Below are 23,941 nucleotides of genomic sequence, written 5' to 3' on the forward strand. Positions count from 1 at the left end.
TCTACAATTTTCTTCTGAATACGCTTATTCTTTCCAAAACTCATTTATTCTTTTAAATCAGCATGTGGCTTGTTGCTATCCCCTGAATACGTAAGTATACTATGTACCCATTCTGCATTGTAACTTTTAATGGGGGCTGCTATGAGCAGTGGAATCAATGGACACTCGATGACCTCGGACATGTACCAGTATTGATTTTTTTCTAATCACTGTGAACCTTGCTCTGTTAACAATATTATGTGTGTATTAGTGTTGTAGTAGAAACATAAAGCAAGTATGTGCTGCTCACAATGTTTCCAAGAGGACCACTAAAAGTGCCAAGATACAACTTTCAAGTATTCGGTATTGGTATCATCATTAATTTTCTTTGTTAATGCATGGTTAATTACATGAATTGCAGCATTTGTATATTTAAGGAGTCTACTTATGGTGTATTTCACAGCTGTATCTTTCAGTGACTAATGTAATTTCATGATGTTGATGTTTTAGGATACTACTACAGCTTTGTGTGTCCTGCCTACAGACAGTACAAAAATTCTCAATCCTTTCACTTTACTGACCAGTTGTTAGTTTTATCAAATCAGGAATTGGACAAAAATATGGTAAAACAAAAAGAAATGCATAGTTGAACATAAATGCAGGTCTAGTCAGCCTGCAGGTTGTACTCTTGTACTTGACCACGACCAGTACCTGTTCAATGTCTTCCATGTTGCAAATGTTATAGTTAGAACAGTGTTTGTGTACTTGTGAGTACATTGTGTCAAAGCTAAGTGCATTTGAATGCAGGAAAATTGTTGGTGCCTTATGGTGGGTGCTTCCATAACTAAGGTAGCAAAAGTGTTTGCTATTTTGAGAGGCACCACATCAACGCTTTATACCGCATACAGGGAAAGGAGAAAAACATTATCAGCTAAGTCACAATGTGGAAAAGAGTGCTGAGTGATGATGACGGATGCTCACAGAACAAGATTGTGATCATAAATTAGAGGATGGTGGCAGCAGAACTGAATGTCGCACTCACGAGCCCTGTCAGCACCAAAACAACACAAATGGAGCTCCATAAGCAGAGAATTGCAGGGTGAGCTGTATTTTCAAAACCACTCATCAGGAATGCAAATGTCCATAAAGGAAAAACATGGTGCCGAAGCCATAAAACCTAAACTATGGAGCAGTGGAAGAATTTCATTTGGTCAGATGAGTCTTGTTTCACATTGTCTCCAAGTTCTGGCCAAGTTTACGTCCCAAGAGTAAAACATGGTGGGAGTTCAGATATGATTTGAGCAGTCATATCAAGGTAGTCCATGGGTCTCATGGTGATGCTGTGTGTCCAAAATGAAATGGCCCCTGTTCACACAGTTTGCATCATACAGGACTACTTTTGTGAGAATGAGGATGAAGTGTCACATGTCCCTTGACCACCACTGTCATCAGATCTCAATATTATTTAGCTTTTGTGGTCTGCTTTGGAGCGAAGGATGCATCATCACTATCCACTTCCATTATCATTATCTGGACTTGCCACTGATTTGGAGGAAGATTGGTATAAGGTTCCCTTGAAAATTATATGACATCTATATTTATCCATTCCAAGATGACTGTAAGTTGTTTTGAATACTCAACAGTTTTCCTATACAGTACTGTGCTTAACTGTGAGTAGCTCTTTCATATCTCATTTGGACTATACTGTGTCAAACGCTAACTGTCTTGTGGTGTGATCCTCCATTGATGGCCTACCCAAATTTGGAAACCATATTACATGAATGCCCCCGCATGAACCATGGACCTTGCCGTTGGTGGGGAGGCTTGCATGCCTCAGCAATACAGATAGCCGTACCGTAGGTGCAACCACAACGGAGGGGTATCTGTTGAGAGGCCAGACAAACGTGTGGTTCCTGAAGAGGGGCAGCAGCCTTTTCAGTAGTTGCAAGGGCAACAGTCTGAATGATTGACTGATCTGGCCTTGTAACACTAACCAAAACGACCTTGCTGTGCTGGTACTGCCAAAGGCTGAAAGCAAGGGGAAACTACAGCCGTAATTTTTCCCAAGGGCATGCAGCTTTACTGTATGGTTAAATGATGATGGCGTCCTCTTGGGTAAAATAATCCGGAAGTAAAATAGTCCCCCATTCGGATCTCCGGGCGGGGACTACTCAGGAGGATGTCGTTATCAGGAGAAAGAAAACTGGCGTTCTACGGATTGGAGCGTGGAATGTCAGATCCCTTAATTGGGCAGGTAGGTTAGAAAATTTAAAAAGGGAAATGGATAGCTTAAAGTTAGATATAGTGGGAATTAGTGAAGTTCGGTGGAAGGAGGAACAAGACTTCTGGTCAGGTGACTACAGGGTTATAAACACAAAATCAAATAGGGGTAATGCAGGAGTAGCTTTAATAATGAATACCAAAATAGGAATGCGGGTAAGCTACTACAAACAGCATAGTGAACGCGTTATTGTGGCCAAGATAGATACGAAGCCCACACCTACTACAGTAGTACAAGTTTATATGCCAACTAGCTCTGCAGATGACGGAGAAATTGATGAAATGTATGATGAAATAAAAGAAATTATTCAGATTGTGAAGGGAGACGAAAATTTAATAATCATGGGTGATTGGAATTCGGCAGTAGGAAAAGGCAGAGAAGGAAACGTAGTAGGTGAATTTGGATTGGGGGTAAGAAACGAAAGAGGAAGCCGCCTGGTAGAATTTTGCACAGAGCAAAACTTAATCATAGCTAACACTTGGTTTAAGAATCATGAAAGAAGGTTGTATACATGGAAGAAGCCTGAAGATACTGACAGGTTTCAGATAGATTATATAATGGTAAGACAGAGATTTAGGAACCAGGTTTTAAATTGTAAGACATTTCCAGGGGCAGATGTGGATTCGGACCACAATCTATTGGTTATGACCTGTAGATTAAAACTGAAGAAACTGCAGAAAGGTGGGAATTTAAGGAGATGGGACCTGGATAAGCTGACTAAACCAGAGGTTGTACAGAGTTTCAGGGAGAGCGTAAGGGAACAATTGACAGGAATGGGGGAAAGAAATACAGTAGAAGAAGAATGGGTAGCTTTGAGGGATGAAGTAGTGAAGGCAGCAGAGGATCAAGTGGGTAAAAAGACGAGGGCTAGTAGAAATCCTTGGGTGACAGAAGAAATACTGAATTTAATTGATGAAAGGAGAAAATATAAAAATGCAGTAAATGAAGCAGGCAAAAAGGAATACAAACGTCTCAAAAATGACATTGACAGGAAGTGCAAAATGGCTAAGCAGGCATGGCTAGAGGACAAATGTAAGGATGTAGAGGCGTATATCACTAGGGGTAAGATAGATACTGCCTACAGGAAAATTAAAGAGACCTTTGGAGAAAAGAGAACTACCTGTATAAATATCAAGGGCTCATGTGGAAAACCGGTTCTAAACAAAGAAGGGAAAGCAGAAAGCTGGAAGGAGTATTTAAAAGGTCTATACAAGGGCGATGTACTTGAGGGTAATATTATGGAAATGGAAGAAGATGTAGATGAAGATGAAATGGGAGATATGATACTGCGTGAAGAATCTGACAGTGCACTGAAAGATCTAAGTCGAAACAACGCTCTGGGAGTAGACAACATTCCATTAGAACTACTGATACATTGGGAGAGCCAACCACAACAAAACTCTACCATCTGGTGAGCAAGATGTATGAGACAGGCAAAATACCCTCCGACTTCAAGAAGAATATAATAATTCCAATTGCAAAGAAAGCACATGTTGACAAGTGTGAAAATTACCGAACTATCAGTTTAATAAGTCATGGCTGCAAAATACTGACACGAATTCTGTACAGATGAATAGAGAAACTGGTAGAAGCTGACCTCAGGGAAGATCAGTTTGGATTCCGTCGAAATGTTGGAACATATGAGGCAATACTGACCCTACGACTTATCTTTGAAGATAGATTGAGGAAAGGCAAACCTACTTTCCTAGCATCTGTAGGCTTAGAGAAAGCTTTTGACATTGTTGACTGGAATACTTCCTTTCATTTTCTGAAGGTGGCATGGGTCAAATACGGGGAGCAAAATGCTATTTACAATTTGTACAGAAACCAGATGGCAGTTATAAGATTTGAGGGGCATGAAAGGGAAGCAGTGGTTGGAAATGGAGTGAGACAGGGTTGTAGCCTATCCCCGATGTTATTCAATCTCTATATTGAGCAAGTAGTGAATGTGACAAAAGAAAAGTTCAGAATAGGAATTAAAATCAATCGAGAAGAAATAAAAACTTTGAGGTTTGCTGATGACATTGTAATTCTGTCAAAGACAGATGTCCATCATATATCCTCCTTTCAAGACACTGTCCATTCCGTTGAGCTGCTCTTCCAGGTCCTTAGCTGTCTCTGACAGAAGTACAATGTCATCAGCAAACCTCAAAGTTTTTATTTCTTCTCCATGGATTTTAATACCTACCCCGAATTTTTCTTTTGTTTCCTTTACTGCTTGCTCAATATACAGATTGAATAGCATCGGGGAGAGGCTACAACCCTGTCTCACTCCCTTCCCAACCACTGCCTCCCTTTCATGCCCCTTGACTCTAATAATTGTCATCTGGTTTCTGTACAAATTGTAAATTGCCTTTCGCTTCCTGTATTTTACCTCTGCCACCTTCAGAATTTGAAAGAGAGTATTCCAGTAAACATTGTCAAAAGCTTTCTCTACGTCTACAAATGCTAGAAATGTAGGTTTGCCTTTCCTTAATCTATTTTCTAAGATAAGTCGTAGGGTCAGTATTGCCTCACGTGTTCCAGTATTTATTCGGAATCCAAACTGATCTTCCCCGAGGTCGGCTTCTACCAGTTTTTTCATTCGTCTGTAAAGAATTCGCGCTAGTATTTCGCAGCCGTGACTTATTAGAGTGATAGTTCGGTGATTTTCGCATCTGTCAACACCTGCTTTCTTTGGGATTGGAATTATTATATTCTTCTTGAAACTTGATCCTAAGGTAACTAAATTATTAGATATTATAGTTCAGAAGCTGCAGATCATAATCACTCACTTCCATGAATTTCCGTTTATTGCTGCTCAGCTTAAAAGGTAGGAAGATCTTAGGCTAGCCAATTTTCCCATATTTCCCCTGTAGCAAACTCCACAAAACAGCGCAAAATAATGGACGTCATGCCAGCAGTATGAGAAGTACCGTATATAGCCCTCGATCCCTCTCGTAGTATTATTTGTTCTGTTTTGCTCCTGTCGTCCAGCGCAGTAGTTTGCGGGAGCTCGGGTAGCCGTGTTTGTCTTGGTGGCAGCTACCCTCCCCCCACAGCGCTCGTTTATCCGCGAGACCTCCTGGTCAGTAACCCCTTTCCAACTCTCTGGGAAGCTCTCGCAGCTGCAAGTTGCTCTGCAAACAGACGAGTGGTGTGGAAAATGAGGAACGCGGGGGAGATCAGATCGATCAACTCACCCGGCAAGTAGGAGCGCAGGCTGACAGCCTTGCCTCGCTAGAAGCTCTCTGCAGCCTCCGACTCCGAGGTGAGCTGAACTGAGGTGAGGAAGCGGCCAGACTTCGAAAGCAGCCTCAGAGTTGGCAGCATCAGGAGCAGGGTCCGCCGTACTTATTTTGGGTTGTCACAGCAAAGCTTCTAGAGTCAGTCCCACATACGTGTACTATCACCGATAGAGGTACTCAAGGTACCCTCCGCCATGCACCGTCAGGTGGCTTGTGGAATATGGATGTAGATGTAGATGAAAAGACCTGAAGAGCAGTTGAACGGAATGGACAGTGTCTTGAAAGGAGGATATAAGAAGAACATCAAGAAAAACAAAATGAGGATAATGGAATGTAGCTGCATTATATCAGGTGATGCTGAGGGAATTAGATTAGGGAATGAGACACTTAAAGTAGTAAATGAGTTTTGCTATTTGGGGAGCAACATAACTGATGATGGTTGAAGTAGAGAGGATATAAAATGTAGACTGGCAATGGCAAGGAAAGCATTTCTGAAGAAGAGAAATTTGTTAACATTGAGTATAGATTTTAAGTGAAGTATTTGTATGGAGTGTAGCCATGTATGGAAGTGAAACATGGACAATAAATAGTTTAGACAAGAAGAGACTAGAAGCTTTAAAAGTGTGGTGCTACGGAAGAATGCTGAAGATTAGATGGGTAGATCACACAAGTAATGAGGAGGTATTGAATATTACTGGGGAGAAGAGGAGTTTGTGGCACAACTTGACTAGAAGAAGGGATCGGTTGGTAGGACATATTCTGAGGCATCAAGGGATCACCAATTTAGTAATGGATTGCAGCGTGGAGGGTAAAAATTGTGGAGAGAGTCCAAGGGGTGAATACACTAAGCAGATTCAGAAGGATGTAGATTGCAGTAGTTGTTCAGAGATGAAGAACCTTGCACAGGATAGAGTAGCATGGAGAGCTGCATCAAACCAGCCTCTGGGCTGAAGACTATAACAACAGCTCCATCTACATTTCAGTGGCAAACAGTCAACAATATTCTGAGCTGAGGTACGAAATAAACTATACACGATGTTCACAGCGATGCCTACGTAAAAACTCTGGGTCCAATACTGGTGAGCAGTCTTTCTGGCGACTGACTTTCATTCAGACGTCTGACCTTTGCTTGTAAATTTTTCCTCAAGCACAAATGACCATTTAAATGCCTATAACGTAAGTTTCATTATACATAGTTGCAGTCATCCAAATGAACAAATCCACATTGGTGTGCAGGCACTGCACTTCAAATATATTGCAATACTATGACTACAACACAGTTCGTCTAAAAACATTCCAAAAAACAGTAAACGTCATATACTAACGAGTTGAAACGATATGGCAGTTGAAGTTCGTGATCTGTATAACTTGGCTGAAGTAAATAACGAGCAATTAATTGGCTAATTTCTAACATAAGTGTGTATCCTGGAAACACACTTACTTCGTACATATCACGCAGAACTTCATTCCATGGTGCACAAACTTGTTGTGCTCTACTGAGAGAGACTCCGTCCAAATGACTGAATATAATTTCCAGGATATCTCTCTGCATGTACCACAGCGTTTCCTCCATTTCAACAGTGCTTTTCCGTTAATGTCAATATTTCGTACACACTTGCAAATGTTTGACGCCAGACAAGACTTAATAACTAGTTGACAATCTACACTGTGCGCAATTTACATGGATCTTCTTGATGGTCAACAATAACGTTACACAACACTGAACACAGTAAACACTGTATCTAAACAACCCTTCACCGGTTCGCACAGTTTACTACCAACAAAACCAAACAAAACTTAAATTCACTCAGTTGACAGCGCAGTGCTGACAATAGACGAAATAGAAATAAGGGGAAATATTAAACGGCTCCGATTAAACTCTAAGTATTGAAAAATGAACTATAATAAACATGTTATCACAATAAGGTACTCGTAACTGAAGTGAACTGTTATCGCATCACCTCGTGACGTTATCTTTCAGAGTGTTTAGCCTACGGTGCTACATCGCCTAAGACGACACTCGAAGTGTTGAACGTATCCCAAATGCCTTGTCGACACTCGACAGTATCGAAGACAGAATTGTGACGGGGCGCCGAAAGTGATCTAAGTTGTACACACGCAATTAAACATGGGTTTTGTTCACTGGAGGTGATAATGAATGCGTCCGTAAGGCAATAATGAGGTTTATTATTACAAAATACCTACTAACATAGAATAAATGAAAAATACTGAGACAGCTTACACTGTGTACAACGCTAGCAGACACTTTAGCTTTGAAAGCCAAACATTTGTTTGTGTTTGATGTTTCGTGCCCAAGCAGTATCAAATGATTCGTAATTCCGTACAGCACTAGTGAATTGCAAATCTTCCTTATCGGCCGAAGTAATTATTTAGCGTAAAGAAACATGACTTCCTCAATCAAAAGAATATTGTGTGTCGTCTTAATCGTCGTGGCATTAACACGTGCAGAAAAAGAACCTGTCGATGTGGAACAACCAATTAGTCCTCAATCAGTAAGTAAATTTATAATGAAGTACTGCTACTCTTGTCGTTTTATCACTGTTGTGAAACTGATTTTTCCTCCATTTCCAGAAAGCCCGTGACAATGCTGAAGCTCACACTCAAGGTGGCAGCGAAAAAACTACAAATCTCGGATTCATACACGCATTTATTGCGTCAATATCAGTTATTATTGTCTCCGAATTGGGCGACAAAACATTTTTCATCGCAGCTATCATGGCAATGAGACATCCACGCCTTACTGTATTTCTGGGTGCTATTTCAGCATTAATACTTATGACTATTTTATCAGGTTATTAGTTCTTTTCTTTATTTTGTTTAGTAATATGGATTCATTTTAATGCAGAGATCTTTCTGTCAATAACTTGGTTTATATCGCTGTGTTCTTTTGCGTTATGGCTTTTCAGTTGGTCGCTCAATACCACTTGTAGCTGTGTTTCAGTACACAGACATGGAATATATTTTGCAAATATAACCCCTCAAATTTTTAATGCTGTCAGTATGGTCACCGCCTCAGATGTGCGTAGATTAAATTTACACTTACTTTAGAATATAATAGGTCCTTAGCGGCCATAGCTTTGGTACAGCACCTATTACAAATAGATAATTAATAGTGTGCTTTATGAATAGTTAATTAACTTTTTGCTTTGTAAATGTTACAGCTGTTTTTGGTCTTGCTGCAACAATTATCCCCCGTGCCTACACATACTACATTTCAACAGCATTATTTTTGCTGTTTGGGCTCAAGATGCTGAAGGAAGGTTATTACATGTCGCCTAATGAAGGACAGGAAGAGTTTGAGGAAGTGCAGTCCGATATACGAAAAAGAGAAGATGAGGTGAGTCATATTAAATGGGTTGGAAATGAAGATTCTTCTGCTGAAGTTTACAACTCCCTCCCGCCCCCTCCCCCCGATGGTGCCTGTGAATGTATGATTAAGAACAAGTGTGTTATTACTTTCAACAATAAAAACTAATCACTTATCTTACCCATCCATCTCCAGCCCAATGATTAAAGGAATAAATAAATATACTCATAATTCAGCTGTTCCACCATCTCCCAGGTGGCCTTTGTAAAGTCTTACCTATTCTTAGATTACATGGGCTTTGACAGTATTACAGATTTTATATCTGTCCTATCTAGTGAGCATTCCAGACCAAATAATAGTAGCCTAAAGTAGTTTAGCAAACTATTTGAATTCTCCTATCGCAAAGGTCTTAAATATTTTCTGAACTATATTAGTGTCAGCTTTCACTGTTATATGAAATTTCTGCATAACATTTTTTTGAATGCTTATTGCAGAGTAGGCTGTAGCAAAGTTCTCAATTATGCTATTCTGATTTGACCAGTTAAGTCACTGTGAACATTATCTTTGGAATTATTTAATTTTATTGTTGATATTTGTCGTTTGACCCTTCAGCACAACACAATACAACTTATAAGACACATTATAGTTATAATTCATACACACACATGTATGTGTGCGACGACTGTTGGTGGCAACAAAATTGGTATCCAGTCACCAGTCACTCACGCATTAGACAGGAACTGAAATTGAGAGTAGCAGAGCAAAAGCAGGAATGCTAAACTCTAGTCTTGTACCAGTGAAAACATGATTGAAACAGACAATCTGTTGCTGAGTATGCTTCTCCTGTAACTATAAAATCTGCTGTAGATCCCTTGAACAAAAAGCCCTTGCCTAGTAGTTGGAACAAAGGACAGGTCATACCTGTCTACAGAAAGGGCACCACTGTAGAACATCCTTGACATCTATTTGTTGTAGCGTCTTAGAACATAGGCCTATTATGAGCTAAAACGAATTGAAGTATCTCAGAGTGACCACCTCCATGCCAACCAGTATGAATTCTGAAAACATTGATCATGTGAAACCCCGCACACACTTTTCTCCTGACTTACTGGAAGTTTAGGATCAAGGCAGGCAGGTAGATGCAGTACTTCTTGATTTCTGAAAAACATTTGTCTTAGTGCTACATCTACGCTTATCAAAAGTATGACTGAATGGGGTATCAAGTGAAATTTGTGACTGGATCGAGGATTTTTTGGCAGAAAGGATGCAGCAAGTTTTCTTGGATCGAATGTCATCAATAGATAAGGAAATAACTTCAGGTGTTCCCCAGGGAAGCAAGTTGGGACCATTGCTGTTCATATTATGTGTTAATGACCTTGTGAACAGTACTAATTGTAATTCCAGAATTTTTGCAAGCAATGCAGTTATCTATAATGAAGTACTGTTAGAAAGAAGTTGTGCATGTATTTTGTCAGATCTTAATAAGATTTCAAAGTGGTGCAAAGAGTTTCAACTTGCCTTAAGTCTTCATAAATGTAAAATTGTGCACTTCATAAAGTGAAAAAACATAATAGCCTATGATAATACCAGTGAGCCACAGTTGGAATCAGTCGACGCATACAAATACCTGGGTGTAGCAGTTATGATATTATGAAAAGAATAGATAGCTACTCTTCCTGTAGTGGGGGTATTGAGCCATAGACAGGCACAATAAAAAGAATGCTAAAGAAGTAAGCTATCAGACAAAAGGTCTTTTTCGGAAATAAAAACCACACACACACACACACACACACACACACACACACACACACACTCGTGCAAACATAACTCAGGCCACTGAGGCTCGACCTTGCTGGCCAGGCAAGGTGGGGCTGTGTGTGTGTGTGTGTGTGTGTGTGTGTGTGTGTGTGTGTGTGTGTGTGTGTGCGTGTGTGTGTGTGTTGGTCTACTTCAGGAAAAGGCCTTTTGTCCAAAAGCTTACTTGTTTAGCGCGCTTTTTGTTATGCCTGTCTGCTACTCAACATTTCCACCATATAGTGAGTAGCAATCTATCCTTTTCGTAATATTGTCAGTATTCCATCCTGGAGTTTCCATTGTTTATGTGTAACAATCTTTAGGTAGATGAAATGTAAAGATCACATAGTCTTAGGTAAAGCAGGTGGCAGATGATGGTGTATTGGTAGGATGCTAGAGAGATGCAATCTGACTATGAAGGATATTGCATACAAAACACTTGTGCAATCCATCGTAGTGTACTGCTCAAGTGTGTGGGAAGTAGACCAAAAGTGGACTGACAGCAGATATTGAATATTTATAAAGAAGGGCAGCATTAATGGTCATAGGTTCTTTCAACCGTTGGGGGAATGTCACAGAGATGCTGAAAGTACTCAACTGATAGATGCTTGAAGAAGATGCAAACTATCCCAAGAAAATCTACTTAGAGTTTCTAGAATCAACTTTAAGTGATGAATTTAGAAATATATTACAATCTTCTACATGGCGCTCAAAGGGATCATGAAGACAAGATGAGAGAAGTTACCACACACAGAAGCATTTAAGCAATCATTCGTCCTGGACTCCGTTTGTGAATGAAATGAGGGAAAAACCGTAATAAGTGGTAGAATGGGAAGTATAGTCTGTCATGGACTTCATAGTGGTTTACAAAGTACAGTTTTAGACTTGGATGTGATGTATACAAACTTGGATTGAAAATTATGTTGATAAACTGATTTGTACCATAGGGTGAGGTCTAGGGTAGGTTTCAGGTTGGAAGATTGACTGTGAGTTGGCTAAACCAGTGAGTGTGTCATGAAAACAAGCAATTTCTTTTACATGAAGATTGTGACTACAGATTTATCTGCAGTCTTTATTAGTTTGGAAGACCATAGTTTGACAGAACCAAGTGATTTTAATATGTACAGTCTGTAGGCTGTAGTTGCATTTGCATTCCACTGAAATACCTTGTTCCCCCATTGTTATCTGATTATTCTGAAGTTTTGAATATATCTGGAGGCATGACTAAAGTGCACTTACAGTGTACCAGGCTCTCCTGCTGTGTATTGCCATTGGCAATTTGTTTTGATCAGTCGTAGCAATCAGATGATAGTATATACACAGAAGCGCCAACGAAACTGGTATTCAAGTACAGAGACACGTAAACAGGCAGAATATGGCACTGCGGTCAGCAATGCCTATATAAGACAACTAGTGTCTGGTGCAGTTATTAGATTGATTACTGCTGCTACAATGGCAGGTTATCAAAATTTAAGGGAGTTTATAGTCAGCGCACAGCGATGGGACACAGCATCTCTGAGGTGGCGATGAAGTAGGGATTTTCCCATATGACCATTTCACGATTGTACTGTGAATATCAGGAATATGATAAAACACCAAATCTCCGACATCGCTGTGGCTGGAAAAAGATCCTGCAAGAACGGGACCAATGACGAATGAAGAGTCATTCAACACGACAGAAGTGCAACCCTTCCATAAATTGTTCCAGATTGCAATGCTGGGCCATCAACAAATGTCAGCATGTGAACCATTCAGCGAAACATTACTGATATGAGCTTTCAGAGCTGAAGGCGCACTCGCGTACCTTTTATTACTGCACAACACAAAGCTTTACACCTCGTCTGGGCACGTCAACACCAACATTTGACTGTTGATGACTGGAAACATGTTGCCTCGTCAGACAAGTAACTTTTCAAATTGTATTGAGCGGATGGACTTGTACGGGTATGGAGACAACCTCGTGAATCCATAAACCCTGCATGTCAGCAGGGGACTGTTAAAGCTGGTGGGGGCACTGGAATGGTGTGGGGACCCCTGATATGTCTAGATAAGACTCTTGGCAAGTGATACGTATGTAAGCATCCTGCATCATGATGTCCATTGTGCATTCCGATGGACTTGGGCAATTCCAGCAAGACAGTGTGACTCCCTGCACATCCAGAATTGCTACAAAGTGGCTCCAGGAACACACTTCTGAGTTTAAACACTTCCGCTGGCCACCAAAGTCCCCAGACATGAACATTATTGAGCATGTCTGGGATGCCTTGCAACATGCTGTTCAGAAGAGCACTAGGTGCAGGATTCATGGTGTCAGTTTCCTCCAGCAATACTTCAGACATTAGTAGAGTAAATGTCATATCGTGCTTCGACAGTTCTGCATGCTCATGGGGACCCTACACGATATTAGGCGGGAGTACCAGTTTCTTTGGCTCTTCAGTGTAGTAGCCACTGAGAATTGGTGAATATAATGATATCTTTCAGCGGAAGATAAGTTAGATGACATTTTTTCAATGTGGACAGTGGGAGGAAAACTAGATGTGCTGACAGACTGACTTTTAGTGAAGCCTGAGCTGTATTTTAGGTTGGAATGTGATTGTTTCCTTGAGAGTTTGTGAAGCCAACAAATATAAATGGAAAAAAATCTAGTTGTGCCGATGGACTGACCTGTAGCGAATCCCATTGTGTCAGTTAGGTTGGAATGTGACAGTTTTGTTGTGAATTACAAAGCCAACAGATCTCAATATGAGAATACAAGTGTTGTAATAGATTGTTGCATAGTGTCTCCCGAGATACATGTCCGTCTTTTGGAGTAACCCACTTGTATGTCTTATTTCTAATTTTGCTGAAAATTCAGATGATGTGGTTTAATTTAAACTAATAGAGCAAGATGTCAGCTAACATTATTTATGAACCAGTGGAAATTATGAATGAGCATTTGGATTGGCTGCCAATTTATGATTCATTGAGTTCACTTCCCACCATTCATTGTGCAAACAGTTACCAGTAACCAACTGCGGCACACAATGAAATAGCCATATATGCTATATATGCACTACCACCAAGGGCATTAATTATAATAATAAAAAAACACCACATCCCTTGTAGGGTCCCAGTTCCTTGATAGTTAAGATATACAGTTGTATATCTCTGTAGTAACCATATAGTGCTGACAGATTTTATCATATTCCACACTAACTCAAAGGTTACACTTAAGTATTTTGCCTCTGTTGCTATTATTAGTCTCCATTATCTTCATGTATTAATGTTCATTGCATTAAATCCTCTTATACTGACAGTAAGTTGTTCGACTTTATAATAAGTGTAAATTTTTTTGTAACCATTCTTACACCTATAGTAGAGCCTGAGGGAAGAGATACCTGACTGTTGAAGTGGGCCTGAAGCGAACATCTACCTCAACTGATCATGTAACAAGATTTTGTATGGCAGTGCCTTAGTGTTGCTGCATTTCTGTAGGTTACTATTATTTCTGTCTGCAGCCATTTGTGCTTTGAGGTGAAAGCCATCAACAGTGCTGCCAGCTATCAGAGATTTCACTGACTATACTAAAGTAACAATTATACTACTTTGCTGTAGGAGGCCTATAGAATGTAATTGCTTCCAAGTAATTTGAGACTGTCACTGATTGTTTCCTTCTCTGTAGAGATGTGAAGATTTTAAACTTACGAAGAAATGCTTATATTTTGTACCCATTCTGAGTAAACATGTTAACATTGTGAAGTAAGATCGTGCAGGACGTGTATTTTGCTCTGTCTTCTTTTGGAAACTTTGAGAGTTATTTTTCCCTATGCAAAGCTTTCATTACTATTATATCCTACATTCTCCACTTGTGAAGATAACGGTGTTGCACTTATAGCAGAGAAAGTGTAGTGTGCTATTTTGCTCCTAGTCTTTTGCCCTTTTCTTTTTCATTTCAGAAGTGGAACAACAAGGTTCAAATGCAAGACTTTGTGTCTGTGTAAAAGCAGTTGTCATTTTCCATCTCCATTTTGGCTGTTTATAGATTTTGATCTAGGAAAGTTAAACTTACCCTTCAAGCATCTTAAAATAAAACAACTAGTCCAGCCCCAAGAATACAGAGAATGTGCTTATAAATTCTCTATGAATCATTCTATAAATAGGGAATGAATAGTCTTCAGTAACACATGATATTGGGAATGTGGGCAAATATTCATCTACGGGTGCTTTTTTTTTTTTTTTTTTACATAGATATGTTCAAAGAATGAAACCCCATGACCAGGAAGGAGAAGAATCCTCAAGTGATGCTATAGGTACTGATCTACACATCACACAAGAATTTCTGTTTGTTATGTGACTGACAGCACCTAACACTCTACAGAGCATGGCATCAGAGGCCCCTCCAGCACCAACAGTAGGATCTCATGGATCAAACTTGCAAAAATGTATTAGGTTGAATGTTGCTCCCATGTGTTGTTGGGATACTATTTCTTATCTTCCTAGTATATGGTAAGCTTACTCACTGCCTCTGTTATTCCTTAAGTCATTGTCCATCGGTGTTACTAATTTACTTATTCTCCACTGGCCTATAGATAGAACAGTATAGCAGGCTACATTATTGTGTATAATGTACCATTTGACACATTTTGCTGAAGATGCTGCTTTGCACTCTTTTTGTCACTTACTGCATACCCCCCCCTCCTCTGCTCCCCCCCCCCCCCCCCCCCCTGCAGGTTCGGGGGTAAGAATAGGCCCGAGGTATTCTCTGCCTGTCGTAAGAGGTGACTGAAAGGAGTCTCACATGTTTCGGCCTTTATGTGATGGTCCCCTGTAGGGTTTGACCTCCATTTTCCAAAATTTTCCCAAAAAGCGAGTGAATTGGGGAAGGGCACCTTACCTGGTGCATCGTTTCCATCATGTGCTGAGATGTATCGCATCCTTCGTCGACATGGATCTGCACTTGTGCTCATTCTCCAACTGTTTGGTGAGGTCACCCTCCTGGGTGCGTATTTTTCCATCAACTGTGCATTACAGTTTTCTATGCTGACTTTACCTTAATGACTATCCACTCACTGTAGTAGAGACATATCAATTCTTAGGACTGGTTTTCGACACCCGGTTGATGTGGCTTCCTCACCTTCGTCAGCTTAAGTGGAAGTGCTGGCAGCACCTCAATACCCTCCAATTCCTGAGCAACACCATTTGGTGTGCAGATCGCTCTATGCTGCTGCAGCTTTACAGAGCCCTTGTTCAATCCCACCTTGACTATGGGAGTCTGGTTTATGGTTCGACAGCACCGTTAGTGTAGCGTTTACTTGACCCAGTGCACCAATGTGCTGGTCGCCTAGTAACAGGAGCTTTTAGGACAATTCCGGTGACCAGCGTCCAAGTGGAAGCCGGAGTGCCTCCATTGCAGGTTAAGCGTGCACAACTGCTGGCCAGTTACATAGCATACATTCGTAGTTCTCCTGCGCATCCGAATCACATTCTTCTTTTGCCACCCACGGCTGTTCATCTCCCACATCGGCGGCCCAGGTCTGCACTTCCAATTGCAGTTTGTGTCCGATTCTTTCTTTCTGAACTGGAGTCCTTGCCTTGACCACCTGTACTTGAGGTCCATTCATGTACAACTCCATGGTGTACACCTAGGCCCTGCGGCGCTCCACTGCCACTTCCTCTCGATTCTTGACGAGTACTGAGGTCACACCGATGGCTCGATGGCTGATGCTCATGTCGGCTTCGCATATGTCCATGGAGGGCACATTGAACAGCATTCCTTGCCCAATGGCTGCAGTGTATTCACTGCAGAGCTGGTGGCCATCTCATGTGCACTTCAGTATATCCGTTCATGCCCTGGGGAATCGTTTCTTATGTATACTGACTCCTTGAACAGCCTACAAGCTATCGACCAGTGCTACCCTCACCATCCTTTGGTGGCGTCCATCCAGGAGTCCATCTGTGCCCTGGACCAGTCCCGTCATTCAGTTGTTTTTGTGTGGACCTCAGGACACGTCGGCATCCCAGGCAACGAACTTGCAGACAGGCTGGCCAAAAAGGCCGCGAGGAAACCTCTTCTGGAGATGGGTATCTCTTAACCTGTCCTGCTTTCTGACCTATGCCATAGGGTTTTTGGGCTTTGGGAGATGGAATGGCGTAACAGTACACACAACAAACTGCACGTCATTAAGGAGACTACAAATGTGTGGAAGTCTTCCATGCAGACCTCTCACAGGGAATCAGTTGTCGTCTGCCGGTTCCGCATTGGTCACGTTTGGGCGGCCCACAGTTACCTCTTGTGCCGTGAAGACTCACCTCAGTGTCGGTGCGGCACCCTGTTGACAGTGGCCCATATTCTGTTGCACTGCCCCACTTTGACTGCCCTTTGACGAAATCTTGTGTTACTGGACTCATTGCCGCTCAATTTATCTGACAACTCCTCATTGGCTGATTTAGTTCTACGTTTATTTGTGAGGGTGGGTTTTATCATTTGATCTAAGTTCAAACCCATGTCCTTTGTCTATCTGTGTCCTCCACCCTAGTGCTTTTAGGATGGAGGTTTTAATGTGTTGCAGAGTGGCTGGCTACTCCTTTTTATTCTCGTGGTTGGCCAGCCACTGTAATCTGTGTGCTTGTTTTACTCTCTTCTGTTTCTAGCATCTCTCTGTTGTTTTCTTGTCCTCCTTTGTTCCTTATAGTGTTTGTTGCCTTTCCTTCGTTCTTGTGATTTTTCCTTTCTTTCCATTTTGTGATGTGTGTCTCGTCTGTTTTATTCTCACACTTGTGGCAGTTTTATTAGGAACAAGGGACCAATGACCTCGTAGTTTGGTCCCTTCCCCTCTCTTTTAAACCAACCAACTTTCTACATGATGTGCGCTTCATAGTTCTGTGACCTGTAGTTTACTTTCAGTTTACATACGTTAATGCCTTTGGTTGATAAGTGGGCACACTACTGCAAGACACTGTTTGTAGACGACTTGCTTTTATTTTGCATTGTGTCCTATGTTGATGGCACTTGAGTGTCGATGACAAATCGAGAGGTACACACAATTATCAACATTATCACAGATGTACAGTATTTTTCGCCTGACTCTGTTTCCACATGCATTGCAGATCAAAATGTTTAATGTTGAGTGTTTCAAATATTGTATCCAATCTTGTTGTAGGCTGCTTTTTGATTCTGTTGCATCCACTATCTATAGAGAGCCCAACTTGTACAGTTTTTACTTTGAATTTCTATTTGTACACTTTCATAAATGACCTTACTTGGTCAGATTTACTATATGATCCTTAGTTATTACTACAAAATGATGTATATTACGCATTTCTATAGCCGTTAATATTGGAACTTCCCCTGAGTCGTGATTTTGTAATGGTGAACTGCTTTTAATGTGAAACTTCCTGGAAGGTTTTAAAACCTGACTGTACCGTGACTCGAACTTGGGACCTAAGCATTGCCCACAGGTTAGAGTCGTGGACTAGCACACAGTATTAATGTGCCAGGAAGTTACAAACCAGTACACACTCTTCTGCAGAGTGAAAATTCATTCTGCTTTTGATATAATTTTATCCATGTAGTTGTTTAGTAGGAGGCTTCAGTGGTAGCAGAGTTATCTTTCCCACATGGACCACCTTTCACTGCCTAATGAGACTCTGGCATTGGTAGCTAGTGTTAAACATAGATTTTATACTACTCACGGGAAAGTCACAATATCAACATCTTCTGTGGTGATGTAATCCTGCAACAGGGCACGTGAACTTTTCTATTGAACCGTTGTATAAATTGATGAGCCACTTCAACTCCAAATAACCTCGCCTTAAGATAACTTGCAGCTGCCTCATGGAACTATTGCCACAAGTTGTGCAGCATGAAATGTGGAGTAGTGGTTAGTCTCACTGGCTGGCATTCTGTGAATTGTAAGTTCAGATCTGATCACCAGCAAATATTTGTTACTTAGTATTTACAGTATAAGGAAAAGATAAATTGTTACTCAGCATAAAGTTGCAGATAGGCCTGATAGCCACCATCTACAGCATCTCAGACCAGAATGCAACTGTCACATAGAATGGAAGCTGCAATCTGGAGGGGGCAGGAAAGGGATAGCAGGGTGCGGATGAGGGTAGTGAAGAGTGCTGTCTGGTGGGTTGTGCAGGCGCAGCTTCAGAAAGCAGTGGGGTAGCGAGGTAGGTGTGGGAGGGAAGGGGGAATGGGGAGTGAAAATGGGAAGTAGTGAGGAAGGGGAAAGACAGGTAGGTGGATTGGCAGAGGGTGGCACACAGAGGCTGGGAGATGAGAAGAGAGAGGAGATGATATGACAGAGGAGGTGCAAACTGTTGGGCAGAGGGTGTGGGGGAACTGTAGATTACTGTAGTTTGAGACTGGGATAATTTCGGGAGCAGAGAAAGTGTTGTAAGGATAACTTGCTTCTGCACAGTTCTGAAATCCTAGTGATGGATGGGATCAGTTGCAAAAAGCTGCTTGGGCTTACAGAGATATGTACATACCATTGATGATCATAAATGCCACAGGTTGTCAAGGAGAAGATTGAATAACTAATTGTCATGAGCAGATACAAAGCATTCTGAAAGACATGTGCATTGCAGCATCCAAAACAGTCCAGCAAGGACAGCTTAATACCATTAACAAAGAACCATGCTCCATACCACTACAGAAAGCACAACAGAGGAAGCTACTATTGAACTGCCAATAGGATCTGGCCTGATGTAGGAACAGTGTCAGCAAGTGCTAGCCGTTCTGTGCCAATTTTCTGGTACTTTCAAATCCAGAGTGGAGAAAAGACAAACCACGCTGCCTATAGTAAAACAATGTATCAACACTGGGGATCATCCACCAGTTAGCCATCACTTTTATTGAACAACGCATAATTCAGGAAGAAGTGAGAATATGCTGCAAGATGACATCATTGAACATTCAGAGTGGGATGTCTTCTTCTTGTGAAGAAGGAACATACATGGCACTTCTGTGTTGACTACTGAGTGCGGAACAGAATCGCAAAAATGGATGGTTACTCATTGCTGCACACTGGTGGCACCATAGACTGCTTGAGGAGCAAGGTATTTCCCAGTGATGGGCTTGGAGACAGACCACTGGCAAGTTGGGATTGACGAGGCTGGCTGGGGAAAGGCTGCCTTCATAACTTCTGATGGCCTCCATTAGCTCAAAGTTATGCCACTTGGAATATTTAAAGCTCCAGTTACTTATGCACGTATGATGAGGATCTTGCTTCAACACTTCAAGTTAACAACATGTCTTTGCTATCTGGATGATATTGTCATTTTTTAAAGACATTTGAAGAACATCTAAGCCACCTGACAGCTGTGTTGAAGTGCCTTCAGACTGCAGGACTCTGGCTGAATCTGAAATAGTGCCTCTTCGCCAACCACAAAGTAAAATTCTTGGGGCAGCTACCAAAGAGGAGTGGAATTGTCACTATCAGAGAAAATGAAAGTAGTCACAGATTTTCCGACTCATCAACACATTCTTGATGTGTGCAGTATCCTCATAATGTGCTCTCACTGCCACCAATTTATAAAGGACTTCTGTATCAAGGCAAGAACTACTGTTGGGAGGTGCCAAATTTTGCTTGAAAGAGGTGCAAGAAAAATCTTTCTTTGTCCATAAGGATATGCTAGCAGCTTCTCCAGTCCCAGACATGTGTGACAAGAATGCCGAGACAGAACTTCGTTTTAACAGTAATGGTTGTGAGGTTAGTGTGCAGTTTTAGTGTAAATTCAAGAAAGTGATAGCTCTTACTTCCAGAACACACTCATATTTCAAGATGAACTACTCTGCAACTGAGAAAAAGTGCTATGCAATTGTTTGGGGCATCATAAAGTTCTGGCCAGATTTATTTGTCAAACCATTCACAATTGACAAGCTGTTGTTCTCTGTGCTGTCTTACAAGCCTAAAGGAGATCCATCAGTCAGCAAGTGATATGGGTACTGAGGCTTCAAGACTACTATGTCACAGTAGTATACAAAAGTGGATGCAAACATATGACACCAGCTGCTTTTCGGGAAATTCTTTGGTGGAACACAACACTGTGAATGAAATCTCAGTCGTCTCTACATTAGATCACGTTGCTGCTGAACAGAGGGAAGATCCAGTATTGATAAAAATCATAGAAGCCTTGAAGGGAAACTGACCAGAGAGTAATTCCAATTATTAAACCAAACATTGTATAAGAGGACCTATGACCCAATGGAGTGTAAATGATTGCACATCATCTCAGCTCATCTACTGCCAGCTTTCCTAAAGTATTTCCATGGCACTCCAACATCTGGTCACCTCAGATTCATGAAGATTCTAGACGGAATCAGATGCAGATCTCTGCCAGTATTTTACACTATGTGAGCCACTGTAAGTAATGCCGGCAGCAGAGCACATGCCAAAATTATCTTTGGGGATCTGATACTAACTCCGCCTGCAGCAGGCGTCATTCCACCATATTGGAGTCGACCTCTGGGGGAGGTTCCCGAAGTCGACAAATGGTAATTGATGCTGATTTCCACTGACTACCTCACTCATTACACTATCACAACAGATGTGCTGATTGCTGAAGCTCTGTAAACTGCAAGGTTCCTTGTAGAAGACGACATTTGGAGCAAGGAGTCACCCATTTAACAATCTCGGACTACAGAAAAGTTATCCATTTGAGATTTTTGTCACAAGATAACAACTGCCTATGACCCACAGAAGAATGACCTCAAAGAATGCTTTAATAAGATATTGGCAGATATGCTCTTAATATACGTTGATGTCGAACAGAGAGGCTGGGATACAGTACTGACCACTGTGACATTCGCATACAACACAGTGAAGCAGTACACTACAGGTATCACACTATTCTTCCTGCTCCATGGCCATGAGGCCAAAATTACAATGTATGTACTGTTTTTGTTTCAACTGGGTGACTATGTTAAAAGTCTCATCATCAGCAGTGAAGAAGCAAGAGAACTGTCTCATGTACTGTGTTTGGACTTTCTGTAAAAGGACTGAAAGGGCTATAATGCTAAGCACCCGCGAGTGGGATACAGCCCAGGAGATTTGTATGGATTTTTAAGCCACTGCAGAAAGTGGGACTACAGAAATTCTTAAAGTGCTACTCTTTTTGTCGCTTGTTGGATGTCACGTACGAAGTTGAGGATTATGATCTTTCACGAAGGAAAGAAAATGCCCAGGGATGTTGTCAGTGTCCCCGTGTGAAGTCCTGATGTGCAGATCAACACTGGATCAAGGATACTGAAGGCCTGCTCAATACACAAGTTTTACTAAGTAACATCACATCACTTTCACATTTGTTAATCATTGATCTCCCTCATCTTGCCTGCTGTGTTTTTCATGATACTTGGGGATTTGCTAATTGTAGGCTGATTGGCCTCCTTTCCTGTAACCCTTTTGTGTTTGTTAACAAGTAACCTTAAATTCAAAAAATATATTTGTTACATAACTTATTCATACCTGTGTATGAATCCAGTTAAAGGGAAGAAATTTTTCTACGTGTAGTTGATTGTAATTTCTGTTTAATCTCTCAACAAAGATGAAAGATACAACTTCTTATTTGATCTGTTGAATCTGGATGAACCTAAAATTTCACTTCTGCTTGTGTTGTTTACTTCCATGTACCATTTGATGTTTAAATATGTTATGGAAATGTCGTGTGGCTAGGGCCTCCCGTCGGCACACAGTAATGATTATTAAAATCTAATACTGTTAACATTTTTTTGAAAAATCTGGACAGATATAAAAAATTGTTGAATTGATGTTACATGAATCCTTTTGTTTGTTCAAGTATGAGAAAGAAGCTGCTGCATCACTTGTTCAGGATCCTGAATCAGGAGTTATAAGAAAGTCGGCCAAACCAGGCAGAAGTGTTCTGCATTTCATTTCACGGATTTTTCTGCAGTCTTTCACTCTCACATTCGTCGCAGAATGGGGTGATCGTTCCCAGTTGACCACTATCATCCTTGCTGCAAGAGAAGTATGTTCTGATGTTATGTTCTCATGTGTGACTGAGTGATGTAGAATTTTTTAATCTAATTTATAACTTTATTTGTTATAGGATGTAGTTGGTGTAACAATTGGTGGAATTTTTGGTCATGCAATTTGTACAGGATTGGCTGTTCTTGGTGGAAGAATGATTGCACAGAAGATTTCTGTGAGGACAGGTATGAAGTTTCATTAATAATTTGTGTACGTCTGTATAAGTAGGGTTAGTGAATTTGTAATATTGTGAAAATCTATCCACCCATTTTTTACCACATAATGTAATGAGCCTTATTATTGGGAAAACATTAATGCTTGAGTTGGGTTGCTGTTAATTTTCAGGAAAGTGGTTGGATAATCACAGTTTTAAACTTTTATACCATTCAAGTTTCACCCAAGAGAGTGGAATGTGTGCATTTGTGTTATTTTAGCTTGTGTGTTACAAATGAAGTTCCATAACCTGCCGGAAAGTCGTGAGTGAAATACGAATAATGGAGGGAGTGAAGGCAACCACTCGAGCAGTTGAATAATTGATAGGCACATAAATGAGATGGAAATTGTTGCTAGGCTTCTTCCTCGGAGCTGACCAACAAAAGTACACATATGCACGTACGTGGCTACATTGTCCCACTGTTGTAGCCTGACTGGGAAGAGGGTGATGTTGATTGGAGATGATGAGAGGAACAAGGAGGGAAGGTGAGGCAAACCCAGTGGAGGTGATGGGTGCAGGTGCAACTGGAGACTGAAGCCAGGAGGATTGTCTCTCACATGAATCCATTAATCTTCATCAATGTTGTTCTCCCCACAGCTTCCCTCTTACTTTGTTCTGTCTACAATCCTCCACCCCCTCCCCTCCCCTCCAAAATATATCTTCACAACAGTACAAACACAAGTTTACTTAAACAGTATATTATGTACCTCTGTATCAAATGACATGTGTCCATTGTAGTAGATTGGCTATGATGTCAAAATTGATATTGGTCTAGAAAACATAGAACTCTGTGGATATTTGTAACCAAGTGTACGTGATTGTGGTAGAGTATAACATATGTCCTACCTCGCTGTGCAAAGGTCATCATGCATACAGCTCTCAAATGGTAAAATGTGACAATTCCTGGTCATATTGGACATTACTGTTACAGAATGTAAATATGAGGCTGGCGGGTAGGCCAAACAGTCTATCTTCTAAGTCTCTCGTTATTCCTGAGATCATATCTAGATATATCTATGACATGTACTCAAAAATGTATTAAATACTGTGCTTGGACAATTAGTATGTAAAAGTAGAATGTATAAAGCAGATATATGTAGAATATATACTCCTGTTTCAGGGAGAGCATAAGGGAACAAT

General features: G+C 41.0%; 2 protein-coding genes across 3 annotated transcripts in view; one reads left to right on the forward strand and one right to left on the reverse strand.

The window, feature by feature from the left end:
• Positions 1 to 7,311, reverse strand: part of LOC124804911 — a 90,082-nt gene extending 82,771 nt beyond the window's left edge. Inside the window, exon 1 of one of the 2 annotated variants that reach the window (XR_007017380.1) lies at positions 6,929 to 7,311. Coding sequence is in view for 1 of the 2 variants with exons in the window: in XM_047265290.1 (XP_047121246.1) it covers positions 6,929 to 7,060 (132 nt within the window). In the remaining variant the exon portion in view is untranslated. The remainder of the gene's footprint in view (positions 1 to 6,928) is intronic. The other variant, XM_047265290.1, reaches the window with a different exon arrangement.
• A 209-nt stretch (positions 7,312 to 7,520) lies between these two features.
• LOC124804912 (transmembrane protein 165) overlaps positions 7,521 to 23,941 on the forward strand; it is a 34,848-nt gene continuing 18,427 nt past the window's right edge. The window contains exons 1-5 of the mRNA XM_047265291.1: positions 7,521 to 8,000; positions 8,080 to 8,299; positions 8,670 to 8,845; positions 22,397 to 22,585; positions 22,667 to 22,772. Coding sequence (XP_047121247.1) covers positions 7,893 to 8,000; positions 8,080 to 8,299; positions 8,670 to 8,845; positions 22,397 to 22,585; positions 22,667 to 22,772 — 799 coding nt within the window. The 5' untranslated portion in view covers positions 7,521 to 7,892. The remainder of the gene's footprint in view (positions 8,001 to 8,079; positions 8,300 to 8,669; positions 8,846 to 22,396; positions 22,586 to 22,666; positions 22,773 to 23,941) is intronic.

This window comes from Schistocerca piceifrons, chromosome 7 (genome assembly GCF_021461385.2).
Source record: "Schistocerca piceifrons isolate TAMUIC-IGC-003096 chromosome 7, iqSchPice1.1, whole genome shotgun sequence".
In the NCBI taxonomy this organism is placed as follows: Eukaryota; Metazoa; Arthropoda; class Insecta; order Orthoptera; family Acrididae; genus Schistocerca; species Schistocerca piceifrons.